Genomic DNA, 16,236 nt, shown 5'->3' on the forward strand with positions numbered 1-16,236 from the left:
TATGAAAAGTTGTGGGATTAAGCAATATCACGTCAATGTGTTCTTGTACACAATTTTTTTTTCTCATGCCATTATTCATTCAGTCTTTAATCTAAAATCGTGATAAAAATCTAATAAATAATAATTGCAAAAGATATATTAAAAATAGTAAATTTGCATAAAATTATCATATTTGTAAGTGAATTTGAAAACAACGACTCATAATTGGCCGTTGAATAAAGAATGGCCTGTAGTCGAGCATGTAGTAAGAGATTAATCTTATTAATTAAATTGTATGTAGTATCGGTGTATTTGTATTGTTTATGTATTGTGCATACAATGCTACTACGTCCAATCCTTTGCAACGTTGAATATTTTCTTTCCGGCTTAGTTTGGACCAGAACAATCTGAATTAAACATTTTATGGTGGCGTTTTTTCGGCACAAGTGGGTTGATGAAATTGATCATGATGATGCCAAACAAAACAATTAATCGACCGATTAAAATGGGTCAATGTTGATTGCATCTTGTTTGTATTCACAACCAATACAAATTCGGTAAATCATCTAAAACAGTTCTAATTGAATAACAATGTTCATTCGATTCCCTTCTCGAACGATTCGTTAATTCGTATTGTGTGCTTCAATTTTTTGTTTTCGTTTTCAATTTAATTGCAATTTATTTATCAAATTCCTTATATGGTTTAACATATGAAATGGGTATTTATGTGTATTGTCAGCTAATTGTAGGAGTCAAAAGTGATTGTGTGTGGCGTCATGCTCTCAACTTAAAATTATTACGATTTATAATTTGTGCCGCCCGATGTAAACGAGTTCATTTCATATGTGCGTTTTCTATCGCGCATCACATTTTCCATTTTGTAAATCACAAAACACTCAACACTATTCAATATAAGACATTCGGTTTGAAGATTATTTCAATGCAGGTCACTTTTTTATATAATAGTGCAGCCAGTTAGCTTCAAATATGTAAAATAATTCAATAGCAAGTGTCAATATAGCACCCAATGTGTTCACACGCCAAACATGAATGAATCGGTTGAAAACGTTGGAAAATTGCAATACGTTCAATTGACCGTCGTTCGTTCTTATTTGAAATTAAAATTGTAAATTTTTCCGAACGCGTTTCCATGAGTGTTAAAATACAATCACAACCATTTGCAGCTCACGAATTTGGTCAAAATATGCATTTCTTTGCGGTTTGATATTTTTCCCGCTTACAATTCGCAATGTGAGTTTCGCATAAATCGTATTACCATTGAATTGAAAGAGGAAAAAAAAATCATATGAAAACAAAACTAGTTGATCACATTAATTAGAAGCGAAAAAAAAAGACGGAGTGGGCAAAGTATCTGGGCTTTTAATTTGTTTGCGCTTGACGATCGACATTCATTTGGACGTTTTATGTTTTAAAGTTGAATAAATGAATCGTTTTACAGTCACTTATTGGTGTCTGCTGGGCAATTGAAGCATTAAAAGCACAGAGCAATGCAAAGAATTATTTTAAATGATTCCATATTTAGAAATTGTGTACGCTCTTGACTCTCTCGATAGCTACTTTTTCTGCCAATACATAATTAGAAGCACCTACCAAATTAGTCCTTTTGCATGAACAAGTTCCACATTTGCTGGACAAAATCCAAGTAATTTAGCTCATGAGACGCACACACACACACACGCAATCCAATACGCAATTCAATGATGAGACATGATCGATTCGAGGAAAACAAATTTACAATTCAACATGAGCATCGTTTAAAAACGATTATCCCAATTTAATGGTAGATTTTCCATATTGAATCAAAGACCGAGCAGCAAAAATCTCATTATTTCGGTTTCAGAATAAAGAATATTCACATAGACTGGACCCGGGTACGATATTATCATATGCATTCAACAATGAATCATTTGAAATGATTTTTACAGTGATTCGATGTGTGTATGGCGTGTGTGGCATGTTGATTGTATTTGTAACCTCCACCTTGAATTATATTAACGATCGCATATAAATGTTTTCCAATTTGTATGTTCATTGCCGCATTGCAGCTGCTGCTGTTGCTGGATACTCCCATGTTCGTTGCATGCATTTTCACACAGATGATGTAAAATGTGACACCATGGTGTAATCCATATTATCCAGATACTGAAATGATACTTAAATGTGCATACGAAAATATTGTTGTGATATAAAGAGACAAAACAGCGCCCATTGTTCATTATCATTTTGCATTAATTTCTTCCGTAGTTTAATGTATCGATTCAGCTTTGTGTAATTATTCCGAATATAGAATAATAAAAACATAACTTGTCTGATTAAGAAAATTTTACACTTAAAATCGGCCCACACACTATCACCACATGGTGTGTGTTCATTCAATCACAAATCGAATAAGAATGAAATGCATTTAACAAGACGACTCAATTGAATTTTTAATTCTAATATTCACACGTGCATGTGTCTCTCTCTGTGTGTGCACATGACATCAGTCTAATTTTCACGCGAATTTTCTACCTGAATAAGTAATGAATGGGTGCGATTGTCATCGTTGCAAACATCTAAATCTTAGCCTGTCTTCATATGCCGACACACATCAAGATTAGCGATATGATAATTTTGCCATACCTTATTTGGTTAAATGCTATCGATTAGATAAAAATCAAGTCAGTTAAAATGACACGCGAGACAAAACAATGGCTTTTGTGTTCATAGCTGGGCAGACAGGGGGTGGAGGGGGGGAATTACCCCCCTCTGAGGCATCAAATTTTGGCAATACCCCTTTAAAAATTAGACGAAATTTCAATTACCCCTTTACGAATTTTCTCTTTCGAAGGTGTTTGCACTAGACAGAATGAACTTTTGGGAAAATCCTTTTGATTTGCTAGGGTTTTTAGGAATAAAATTCTTTAGACTTGGTAAAGTTTTTAACGAGAAAAATCATCCAATTTACAAGGGATTTTGAAGGACAATTCTCCCCTCGGTCATAAATTTTGATCCGGATGGAATAAAAAAACTCCTTATTTTTACACTAAAAGCTATATTTACCCCCTCATAATTTTACAAATTAGAAGAAATTTTCATTACACCTCCCCTTCCCACCCCTGAATTTTTCAGTCTGCCCAGCTATGTTTGTGTTTGATTGCTGGTCAACACGTCAATTTATTTCTTTAACCGTATTTAAACATAATCCATTTGAAAAAAAATATACGTCGCACTCTTTTCGGAATAAAAAATCATTCAGATTTTATTTTCGCTTCGTAATCGTAAGTTTTTTTTTTGCAATTGCATTTAAAATGTGGTGCATTACATTGTGGTGTTTCGAACATTCATACGCATTTAATTTGTTTGGCACAATGAAATATTTGATTCTTGACTCTCCATAACGAACCATTCTGAGTTGGCTTCAAGATTGCTTTCTGTAAATAAATTGTCATTCCATATTCGCATGAAAGCGTCAATTAAAATTTTGGTCTGATGTAAAATAATGATGCACAATTACAGCAAGAAATCAACAATACTATTGTAAATCGAAGCTAAGTCTTCATAAATTAAACTACAGTCAGCAATAGCTCTTTCAAAACTAACAAACATAAACAAATACAAAGCAACAGCTGAAATGTTGTCGCTGCGTTTCAAAAAAAAGGCGACACTTCATCGACTTATCGCCCGTAAATACACAAACACGGTGATGATGTTTTAGTTTTTTGTGAAGCTGTGTGCAGGGTCTATTGTAAAACATGAACTGATGCATCGATTAGATTACGTGCTCTGTGTACAAATGTCAAACAGGTTAATCAATTATAATAAACAGTTGAATGCAACAAAAAATACACACACACACACAAAACTCGCCGGGATTATTTGAATTGTATACGATTTTCAGTGTAAATCCCAGAGAAAAAAGCACGACACAATTTAGGCATCTTAAAAACACAACGTTTAATATGATTAAATAGCAAATATTTCATTCACATAACAACTGACATTTAAATCCAATATTTTATTGAACTTTTGACTCGACCACTCCGCACCGCCGGATCAATCACTCAATAAAAAGATTGGAATTTGGTTCGGTTGAGTGAGACAACCAGAAAGGTAGACAATTCTGTATTTATAAACTACATCAAAATTAACTGAAATGTCTAGCCAACTCAATGTTTGTGAGGTATTTTTAGTAAACTTTGGAACAGTTTTACGGCACAAATGAAATACCACAAAGCAATCTTTTAAAGATGTTTGACGCTTCACTTGAAGGAAAAAAAAATACAAAGGAAGCACGTACACCTCACATCAAATAATTTTTTGTTGCGACTTTTTTTTTACAATCGCATCAAGGTGGATGCAAACCGATGTGGTTTGTGTGTAGGCCGTTTTCAGGTTTGCTTCGAATATGAATGAAGCGACAGGTAATATTTTAAAATTTTAAATAAACCTGTTGCAAAAACCGAAGGGGTAATCGGTGAAAATTGATTGATGTTTTGCAATGGTGTCAAGCGCCAATATGTCATCATCAACACTGGTCAACTGACGCATTCAATTTTAGTTAAAATCTTCAAATTGTATGCGAGCAGTGTACTAAGTGTAAGCTACAAAATGGAAATACACTATTTATTTCGTCAAAATTATTATTATTCGTTTTCCCCAATAAAATGGTTTAAATTTGCCTCCTAACAAAAACCATTTGAATTGATTGTTTGCTCTCGTGATATCTATGAGATTTTGATATACGTTATAATTTAGTTGATAAACCAAACCGGGTCATTACATAAATCGTGCCGGCATTTTAGAGATTTCACACCGATCCGTTGAATAAAGACCGAAATAAATTAATTCTAACAAAAAATTGTATTAGGAAATGAAACGTTCTTTTTTCGTAATTCACTAAATGTTATCTCGTCGCTTGTTCGACGCTCAGAATCAATTTCGTTGTGATGAAATTTGGTAATCGTCACCCAAAACTCGACCTATTTCAATTTGACACCCGATAGCAAACGAAGCGCGTCAACTGTAACCTCCAGAGCACACAAAAAAGTTGTTTGTCAAATCAGCAAAGTTGCTCTTTTTTTTGCGAGCAAAGCGGTCATTGGGCTCCTAACGTGATCTTATGCTTCATAGAAAGTAGTAAAATTGAATCGAATTCAACAGTTCAAAAAATCAACATTTTTTTAGAATTATCGAAATATTCGACCTTCAAATTTAACAAAATTTGTTATGAAAGAGCAATCAATGGAAGTTGTAAAACCCAAAATCGATAACTTTGTTTGACATTTTACCTACAGTCAGATGTTCCACTGCATTTATATTGAAAGGTCATTTGCTATCATATTGTTTTGATTATTTTATTTGAAACAAAAATTCATCTCAAAATGAAATGTGATATCATCGAATGATGGAGCTCGCAAAATTCTTTTATTCATTGTGCATTACATATAAACAAGATTAGAAAAATCGAGTATATTGAGTCCATTACCTCATCTGAAAAAAATCTTTCCAAAAAAAAATTGTCTTTTATCTGGAAAAAAGAAAATATAAACAAGTCGAACCGATATACATATATGTGATTCACAATTTCAAAGAACTGATTACTTTTGGTAAACATTTCGATGTTTGACTTCTCAATTCACATTGAATTTTTCGCTCCGTTCATTATTCGTCTCAGTTTGTTATTTTCGATTATACATGTTAATTGTTATTCCCAAATGAATTCAGAATGAGTTGAATGAATTCATGTAAAAAAAAACACTTTAAATAATCGTTCCGATTTCCGGTTTGGCATATCATATCAGATTGCCACTGCGCAAAGTCAACAAAAAAACAAACTCGCTTAGGTAATGCGAATTTAGCAAAATCTTCAACATTTATTAATTTATTAATAAAAACCAGTTATCTGTTTAGATTAGGCAATATGCAACAGTTCATTAAAATTCAAATGAAGAACACATTCCACACGGCTCCATCATTTGAATTGCATATCATATTCAAATGTTTTGATTTGAATTCGAAAAATCGGTAAACGCCCGCAAGTATGCTGCATTTCAACATACAACTGTAATTTTAGCATATTATCGTGAAATCGAAAGCTCCGTACCCGAGGGCAAGCTTAGTTGAAAAAGCTCAAAAGCTGCAAGTATTTGAGCTTTGCATGGCAGCATTTTAATTTGGGTATTTATGGATGAACAACTCAATGACACATGAAAATACAAACAAATCGATCCTATAAAGTGTATATCTATTCATTGAAATCAAATTCCGACATCCAGCTGCTTGTATTTTCTGTGTTTTTGCAATGATAGACGAATAATTTCACTACCCGCTGTCACAATTTTATGTACAGTGTACGCATCAAAGTCGTAAATCAATAAAGTAAATTATTCTGTGTGTAGTGTTTTGGCATGACTGATAAAAATTGATTGAATGTTATTAATCAAAATCAGATTTATTGTGGCGTTTCGAATACAAAACTATCCGCCTATGGCAAATCCAATTAGAAGATTAATTGTTTTGCATTCCATAAGAAAGCAGACATACAAATATTCAATCTCATCATGTGCTACAATTTGACTCAAATCCGATTTTGGATGAACAATTGTACTCAATGATAAAAGAAGCTTAAAATGGTTTCAAAATAAAAACGCAGAAAAATAAATCCGAACAATTCCGTTGAATTCATCAAAAATTAAATGATTCAGTGAATATTGTGTGGAAATTTTTTGCGCTTTTAATTCGAATTCTCGGAACGGATCTGCAGACAAAGAGAGATTTTGTTTCCTGAAAAAGGGAACAATATTCGACAGCAAACGATTAATTTTGGCTGTCATTGGATGAAAAATTGTATCTACAAGTGATTGAATGCATCACAATCGGAACAAATTCCAAGACGTTGACTGGTGTCTTATTATTTTTGTTTAAATATTCAATGGTGATCAGCGTAAAGTCCATAATCATGCCATTAAAAGCAATCAAAATAACTATAATCAGTTGAATTAGGGTTTGAACAGACACACTTGAAAACACTTTGCATCGGTGTCGGATAATTTAAGAAGAATCTCTGTTTGTACTAGATTTAACACTGTTTCGATAAACGAAATGATTGAGTCATTGGTATGTGAACATTTGAAAATATGCGAAACGGTATTTTCGTTGAATTTGACGGTGTGATCACCAATTGAACTTTAAAGTGTTTAAACAACGGCGTTGAAGCACCGTATAAAATGAAGTAAAAATCCATCGTAAGCCGACCTATGGATTTCATAACAAAATCCAATTTGTAAGTTTCAAGTCTAAACGCAAATACCACTAGCTAATTAAACGAAATCAATCCGATTTTATGTGGATATTAACAGCAACAAATTGCTCAGTAATATAATAACATTAAATAGTTTCAGTCTGTGTTGAATCATCAGAGTAAGTAATCTCATGTGGTGACTGAATTGTGTCATATTCACATGCTTGACTTGAATACTTACCATGCAACATGCTTCAACGTTTTTTTTTCTTCTGTTTTGTTTTTAAATCGAATGCATTTTTCATATGCGAGAAGTCTTTTTCTTTTAATCGGACAAAGAAGTAACGACTTGATGGTTCACGTGCGCATGTTTGTGTATTTGTGCTAGATCAGATGAGTTCGATTATTGTGTGAAATACTTGTATTACATATTCTGTGAAATGATGCTGACTCAAGATGTGGGGCGTTTTAAGTGAATTATGTACATATAAACTATGAGCACTAGTTTGCCATTTATTTATTTTTTCGGCTTTTTCCTCACATATGCATGCTCGGCATCGTATCGTGTCGTACTTTTCACACGTGTCAATATATCCATTGCTTTGTACGAGTAAGTTGTGGTGTAATATGCACTTAAATATGTAATTTAGTTCCCTTTCTCGATCACCTGAAACGTACATTCACGATCGCAATGAAGAAAGCAATGTACCAGAAAAGGATGGCGCCAACCACATACACATATACATTGAACGGTTGATTTTTGTCAGATCAGCTCTCCATCTGGTTCATTTCATAAAACCACAAAAGTGTCGAGAATTTGTAAACGATTTTATCGTGGCATTTTTACTTGAACGGTTGATATAATAAAAAGTACTGACATTTTGTCTCATAATACGCCCGCAATCGGTAAATTTTCGGTTTTATCGTGTTGTTTTTTTTGACTCTCTCAAATTACTATATTAGACTCGAATATTGGTTCATTCATTCATTTCTCGTTATAGTTTATTGGTTGTCACTATTTTTGAATTAATAATTTAAAAATAGTCGAGTGCATCATAAAAACGATGATCGAAACGATACAAATAAAAACGTATTGAATACGACATATATCGAAAGGGATACCGACGATTCCTTGAATCAAGTTCGGGATTGTATAGTCGGTGAAAATTCGACCTTGATTCTATAGAATATGGTCAAACAGAATTGTGTCCATAATTGGAGTGAAAGTTAACGTTTCAATTCTCTGCAAAATTCACAAAGCATTCGAGTGTGACACACAACGGTAAAGGTTAAATGTAAACAAATCAAACTGGATAAATGTGATTTCAAAACGACTACTGTTTACCAATTTTTTTTAATCTCAGCACAAATAATCGAAATTTGGTTGTTGCTGTCATTTGCCAAATTTATACGATGTATCTACAGCTATACTCACATTATTTGTTAATGATTGCGATGGCAATTTCTCGATTGTTTTCGCTTTGCGTTAATGTTTTCGACTTTTGTGAATTTCTCCTGTGTTTGCCAAATTTATCCACTCATTAAGATATAGTGTATTTTTATTCATATCACTTGATGATTTTTGCGATCATCCCACGCATCCTGACTCAAATCCACAGTATATACATCCAAATTGGCAAGAGTGACACACAAACTGACTACGACACAACATTCTCGTTAACAAAATGCAAAATTATTTGTTAACGCCGAACGCAAAATGAAAAAAAAATTTATAAACAACATCGCAAATTGGACGAAACGTAGTAAGATCTGTGCGAGGAATGAATGAAGACAACCAAATCAACATCCAAAAGTTATACGCTGGAGAGAGCAAAGTAAAAAAAAAAACAAACAAACAAATATTCTGTAATCCATTTTAGGCAATGTATCATTTTTGTTAAGTTTGTATCTGTTTTTGGGCTGTTCTCGTCATCGTTGACTTTTGTCTCCATATGTTTTGTTTTTGGTTCGTAAAGCGATGAACGTGTGCGCATTTCAAGAAGTGATGATCACAGGTTTCAGTGTAAGTCTGTCATTTGAAGTTGAATGATGTGCATTCAGCTCTCGACATTGAAATCAATTCATTTCCAATGTGTGACGACAACGTTTAACGAAAAAGTGAAATAAAATCGACTCGAAACGAAAAAAAAAACTAATACTAAACGACATTTTGCCGAGCGGCATTTGAATTCAATTCTAAACAATTTGGTGTGAGTGATTTTTTAAATCGAATAAATATACGGTGAAAATAAAAGAACAGTGATTGGAACAGGTGTATATGAACAATCAAAATGGGCAAAACGACTGAACAACGAAAGCAATTGGAAGCGATTTTTGTGCCGAACAAACGAACAAATACCATTGAGTTTGCTGGCGTTGTAGAAAAAGATTCCGAATGCGATATCCATGGAAATCGCCCGAAGAAACGTGACTCCATCTCATTTCCAATTGGCGTATCGAAACGTGAATCAAGCGATAGCATTTTATGGAAACGTGATTCAGTCGATCGAAATGGTAATGGTGACAATGCACACAATGTAGTGCAACGCAGACGCTCTTCGGCCGATAAATCCGAATCAGATGCACACAGGTAAAATTAAAAGTTTTTTTTTTTTTGCATTTGTTTAAATGATTTGAAATCATTGAAAAGATTCGGTTTGGAAAAGACAAATATCGGAAACAAATTAAATGATTTTTTGACTTTAATTGAAATCGTCTCTTCTTCTTTTGCGTTCGTAAAGAAAACGTTATTCATGGAATCCGAGTATGTTCAGAGGTTTGGAACATCCATCTGGTTTTCCATCGATGTTGCGTGGATCGACGCCCGAACCACGTCCATTGTCGCGAAAAGAAAGCTATGGATCAACACATCAATTGCGACGAGACAGCAATGGAGCGTCAACGCCAAGTACATACACGCGTAAAGATAGTTCCGGTTCGACAGCCCTGAATCGTCGCGACAGCTTTGGAACAAACTATTCATCACGAAAAGACAGTAATGGCAGTGTTTTATTGCGAAAAGATAGCAATGGCAGTGTTTTATTACGAAAAGACAGTTCTGATTTTAAATCAAATAAACGCGATAGTCTTAATGATGATTTTCGTCGTTTGAGTTTTGGCAATAGCATTTATTTGCGTCCAGATAGCACAGGTGGAACAAATCTTGTTCGTCGTGATAGTTTGGGTCGCAAAGATTCAATCAAATCACAGCGCATTCCACGCGATTATGTGAGCAAAATTATCGAATACAAAACAAAAACGACCATTAATGGCAATGGCACCACATCACCCGAATGTTCAATTCTACGAAAAACCGATAATGATGCACACACAAACAACAAGGAAAACTTGAATAGCGATTTAACCACCGCAAATTTATCGAAGCATGTTACAATTTGGGAGAAAGATGGCGACGAACAGTCGAATGTGGCGAATATTGTGCATGGTCGTGATTCGAGCGGATCATTGGGCAATTATTTAGCAAATCGTCGCATTTCGGTCGATTCACTTGATATACGTCGCAATTCACGTCGTGGCTCTGCTGCATCGGGCGATATCAATTTAAGATCTATCAATGACGAACCAGAAGAGGTAAAAAAAATAAAACAATAACAAACTACAGTACATTCGTACTCTAACAATGTTGACTAACAATCGGTATATGATGAAGGTGAATGATGTACTCAGAATTGGGGTCGATCACGTTTCCATCTCCATAATGAAAGTGAGGAAAAATTTATGCCTCATACTCATACAATTTCAATTTAATTTCAAAATCACAACTAATTTATGATGTGCACCCGGCCATTTATAAAAAAAAGCAACAATTCAATGAAAAATCGCGAATTAAACGCCGATGAACTGAGAACGAAGAAAAAAATCAGCTCAATGCCTTTTGCCATTTATGGGGCCCGTTAACATATTCGATCAACTGAAAAGAAAAACATTTTCAAGACGCAAAATCATTCGGCGAGCATTGTCGCTTTTGTAGAAGTTTTTTTTTTAGAGAAATGAGTAAACGCCGTTCAAGTAGCAAATATATTAATCGAATCGAGCAACCACGATAGCTATGAGTAACGAACATGGACGTCAGTTCGTGCAATGTGAAAGACACACCAAATGAACCAAATGAAGTGTTTGACTTTTTATTGAATTGAATTTTATTTTCTGAAACCAAATTCAAGTTCGCAGTCCATGATTCGTTCGCAGTGCGTATACATATCAACCAAGAAATAATGAACAAGAAGATGAATAAAAAACAAACTGAGTTCAGGCTAAATGTTTTGAGGTCAAACTGCGTGAAATTTTGCGACTGCAATTGATTGAATTACAAACATAATAAATACCACCATATATAATTAAGCGAAATGAGTTGGCGAGACTGCAAATATCGCATAAAATCTATATAAACCACAATTCAAGCCAATTAATTGATAATAATCAGTTTACCCAATTGTTTCATTTGACTTCCATTTTTGATATGCAAAATACATCAAAGATGAAAAAAAAAATTCATTGCGTTCCACTTGCATTGTTGAACGTCCCAATTACATATTCACAATCACTATATTCCGATATACAATGCTAATTTTGTTGCGTACAATTTGTTCAATAATTGTAATCTCCAAAAACTATACATACGTATGACGTCTTGCCTTGTTCGGTTTAGCAGAAGTTGTTTGCTATTTTGACACAGACATACATAGAATAAACAATCTAATTTGTTTTCTTTTTTTTTTAACTTGGAATATAATTCCTGTTGGTGTTTTGGAATGTAAAAAATCTCCGTCGATAGTACTCTGTGTAGGTGGTATTTAGAAGTCATGACTGACGAAACCATTGTCATAGACTCACATTTATACCAGTGATGATGATGATAAATAGATTTAATATTTCGAATGAAATACAAACGGCGCAATAAATGTGCTTGAAAATTTCCTTTAAAAAATCGACGTTTATTTACAACGCAATTTTTCAATATGTACTATGAACTATCAACGGACAGAAGCAAATTCATTTATAATAATTCGAAAACCGTTAAGTTGTACAAAATTAAACTGTTGGCATTGGATGACAATGTAATTTTACCAAATAAAAACTACGCACCGCACCACACTTAAATTTGAATAGAATTTTGGTAAAAATCTACAAATTTCCTGAGAACAAGCATTTAAAATGGGAAAATTGGTAAAATTAATACCAAGATTAAATGTCAAATTGGAAATAAATAGAAAAAGAATTTAAAATATACCTAATATGCTTTCATACGTTCAAAGAAATAAAAACCTCAATTATCCGAATGTGTTTGCCGAATTAAAATTGAATAACTGTTGAATATCGTGAGCCAGTGAGTTCATATGCCACAAACAAAAGGGCCAACAGATAACTGTTGACGTACGTGATCGATTATTACATTTTTTTTTTTTTTTTTTTTTTTTTTCAAATTGAAATCGATCACCAATTCATGTCCAATATGCCAAAAAAAAATGAGTTTAAGGCAGGCAAATAATTTCGTCGCTTCTTTGAATCGAGATCCAAATGGATGAAAGAGCCTAATGTTGTCACGTTTAACGAGAGTAAAAAAAATATCATAGAAAAAGATTTTGGCCCAAAAACATTTCAGTCGGAATTCATTAATTGATTTCCAATTATGTGAAATGAAGATCGATGAGCGTAAGCTCGCGTGCTCGATCAATGTCACCAAGTGGGCGATGTCTTGAAATCGGTCTCATCTTTCAATGTGCCGCATAGATTTTTCATTTGCGACAACGATTATGGCACGTAAAGAAGTTTAATAAATAACCATAAAAAAATCAACTTCGCGACGAATTACCTTAAAATGAAGACGACACAAATGCTTACCGCGTACGATTACAAGTTAATGGAATCACAAGCAGTTAACCTTACGTAATTAAGACAGAATAAGAAATATTTTGCGCTAAAAAAGTGTTCTTGTTTACTGAGTCGAAACTATAAAAACTGACTGAAACTGATGGTTTTCACGTGCACACGTAAACAAGTGTTTGGCACATTCAAAGTGCTATTAGACCATCATAAACATAGCCACATATTTTCTGTTTTTGTTATTGTTGTTGTTGTTATTTTCAGCGCAAAATAACCGCAGGAAACGGCGTCATTTTTTTTCCTAATTAAAAAAAATCGAAATTTAATTGTTGTTTTGGTTCGATCTATAATAAATGAAATGTTCTTTATGCCCATCAGAATCATGGCAATATTCTAAACGTTTATCGTATGCACGCATCAAATAGCAGGAAGGTGTTTCGATACGTACAGGAATTGTTGTTGAAATTCATTGAAGCGCAATAAATTTGATGTGGGTGAAAAGGAAATAAACAATGTTATAATGTAGTTATTGTCTGTATAATATCATTAAGTTGAACATTTTTCTGAATGTAAGCGCGTGGTCCGTTTCTCTTTCTCTCTGCATGTTCTATATGATTTCATATTAATTCTTTAATTAAAATTATTCATTTTGGTCGACAGATTTATTCAATTTTATTTAAATGAAATTGCATTTGTGAGGCTTGAATTCAGTTGCTTATGCGTGTGTATGTGCCGCACCGTCATTCTATGGCTTTTATTCAACATATACACACATACTTGCTCATTTTGCATGGGTTTCCGTGGCGCGTAAAATTAATTCACACACAATTGATTTCTATTTCGTTTCATTATTTGAAAAAAAAAAACACACACACAGGGAAATTAACATTTGGCCGAATCAGTTGAGTTGAAAGAATTGTGCGTTTACAGCATATGAAATCCATCTGAGCATGCAATTGATAAATAATGCATCGATTTTTTCTGGTCTTCGGTTCTATGTATTTTCGTTTTTATTCCAACTACATCGCGCGCTCTCTCTCTCTTTCTCGGCTAGCACTCTTACTTATGAAAGCCATTCGTTTCCCTTTGTATCGTTGCGTCTCCAGGTTTCTCCAACAAAAATCATCTTCGGATGCACAATCCGCATATATGTGCAGACACAATAAGATCGCATTTGTTGTTGATTACGTAACTCTTTCGCACTTTTTTTTTATTTGGATCTATGCACCATGATGAAGCGCACAATAAAACTCAAATCGAGTCAAAATCGCGACGCGCATACTAATTTTCTTTGATGCTCCACTGACTCTGTAGTGCGCTGACACGAAAAGTACAAGCATTTCTGACGTACTTTCGTGATGCGCATTGCGCTTGAATTCATGGAAGCTTGCTTCGTCTCAAACAAAAAACACAAAAAATTAACCATAATTCATCCGCATTTGATGAATACTTGCATCATTCATACTCTCATGCAAAAAAGTTAAAAACAAAAAAAAAGTGTTAATATTTGTTCAAAGGGCATCTTTTTTTAAATTTCACATATTTTTTGGAATGAGACAATAAAAATCTGTCATCATTTAATATTGTTTTCGAAACTGAAATTTAGACGCTGAATGTCAATACGAACCGAATGTATCAATTTCAACGCACACACACATTCAGTCACGAGTGAATCATTTCAAACGATGATTTAATTGCACTCATAACTACTGGATATTACAATACAGTTGGATGTTAAAGATCTCTTTACCACATATCATTTATCCATCTAATGGCAGTGCATGCCGAAATAAATGAATTATATGCAAAGATGTAGATAAAAATCTGTGCTATTTTTTTCTGTTGCTTTTTGTACCATTTACAACGTTGATGCGAAATGGTTGTGCGAATGTATCTCAGGTGCAATCTCTTATGTAAGTCACACGCGGAATTATGTGTTTGAAGTGTTGTGCTCACCGTTCATGTGACTTAACACCAAAAAATATATTCATAAATCAACAGTTTCAAATAAATGTTGATCAAGTGCCAAACGATGCCTACAGCGATAATAATTCATAAATGCGCGAGTTTGCCTTCTCTTCATATTCAGTTACTGTAAAAGTTGTACATATCGACAATTTTCGACGGATTTTTATGACCATTTTTGGGATTCACTCGTAATTACAATGTGTCCAAGGTGTTGAAATTGAATTTTATTACCCCGAATATTCGCATAATTTAAAATTGTCGGCAATTTTCCGTAAAGATTTTTGATCTGAATTTTATTATGTGATATTGCAATTATCGGCGACCGGTATGCATAGCATACACATATACTCTACGCACAGTGAGTACACAAAAGATTCAAGCGACGAACACTGCGTTCGATGCTATCGATCAATTGATTGGGCCATTGGCTTTAGACGCATTATTCAGTGAAAGTTTTGTTTTACCTTATTTGGAGACAATTTAATCACTCCAATAAACATATACAATACGACAAAAGTAGTTGCTTGTTATAAATAAATATTCAATATCCTTGACTCAATGCAATTTTATGATTTTTTATCGACTCGTCCACATATATGTGCACGAATTGATTTTACGGCTGGAGGCACAGCAACAATAATTTTCTAAAGAAAAAAAGCCAGCGGTGCGCGCACGCACTAAACAGAGAAAAAAACCGCCGATCATTTATGATTAAAGTAATAAATTGCAGCCAACATTGCGGTTTGAAGTGTATGCGGTCAATGTCGCTACTGCACAAAGCGCAGCAAAAAAAATCAACAAGGAAGAAATACATACCAAGAAAATGCACAACCGGTCGATTGCAACGGTGCATAATATAACTAAAACAGACACATGATAGGTAATTATGGCGTGCAAAGCCAGAACACAAACTTAATTTTGTGGTGAAATGAAAGGAGATCGGAATTTCGGATACTTTTATCGAATCTTGATTTTCTAATGCTGTAGCAGCTTTTCATTTGAAATTACGAGACCGATAATTTGACACTAATTTTATTTTTTCTTTCAATGTAATGACTATCCACATTTGCTCTGAGGCTGACAACGATAATCACATATTTTGCTTCATCAATTAATCCATCTTTTTACAAAATACCTTTCCGATTTATGTTCATTAGAGAGAGAGAGAGAGAGAGAGAGAGAGAGAGAGAGAGAGAGAGAGA

The 16,236-nt window shown here is 33.9% G+C and overlaps 1 protein-coding gene across 4 annotated transcripts in view; it reads left to right on the plus strand.

Moving 5' to 3' along the window:
- The window catches only part of LOC116346515 (WD repeat-containing protein 47), a 56,650-nt gene that overhangs the window by 21,904 nt on the left and 18,510 nt on the right, over positions 1–16,236 (plus strand). The window contains exons 1-2 of one of the 4 annotated variants that reach the window (XM_031776598.1): positions 9,234–9,812; positions 9,964–10,813. The exons of 2 other annotated variants lie outside the window; for them this stretch is intronic. In XM_031776598.1, the coding sequence (XP_031632458.1) occupies positions 9,514–9,812; positions 9,964–10,813 (1,149 nt within the window). In that variant the 5' untranslated portion in view covers positions 9,234–9,513. Of the gene's footprint in view, positions 1–9,233; positions 9,813–9,963; positions 10,814–16,236 lie in introns of those variants that run through there. One more of the 4 variants, XM_031776606.1, reaches the window with a different exon arrangement.

The sequence above is a fragment of the Contarinia nasturtii genome, unplaced genomic scaffold (assembly GCF_009176525.2).
Source record: "Contarinia nasturtii isolate CC-2019 unplaced genomic scaffold, AAFC_CNas_1.1 Cnas_scaffold_129, whole genome shotgun sequence".
Taxonomy (NCBI): domain Eukaryota; kingdom Metazoa; phylum Arthropoda; class Insecta; order Diptera; family Cecidomyiidae; genus Contarinia; species Contarinia nasturtii.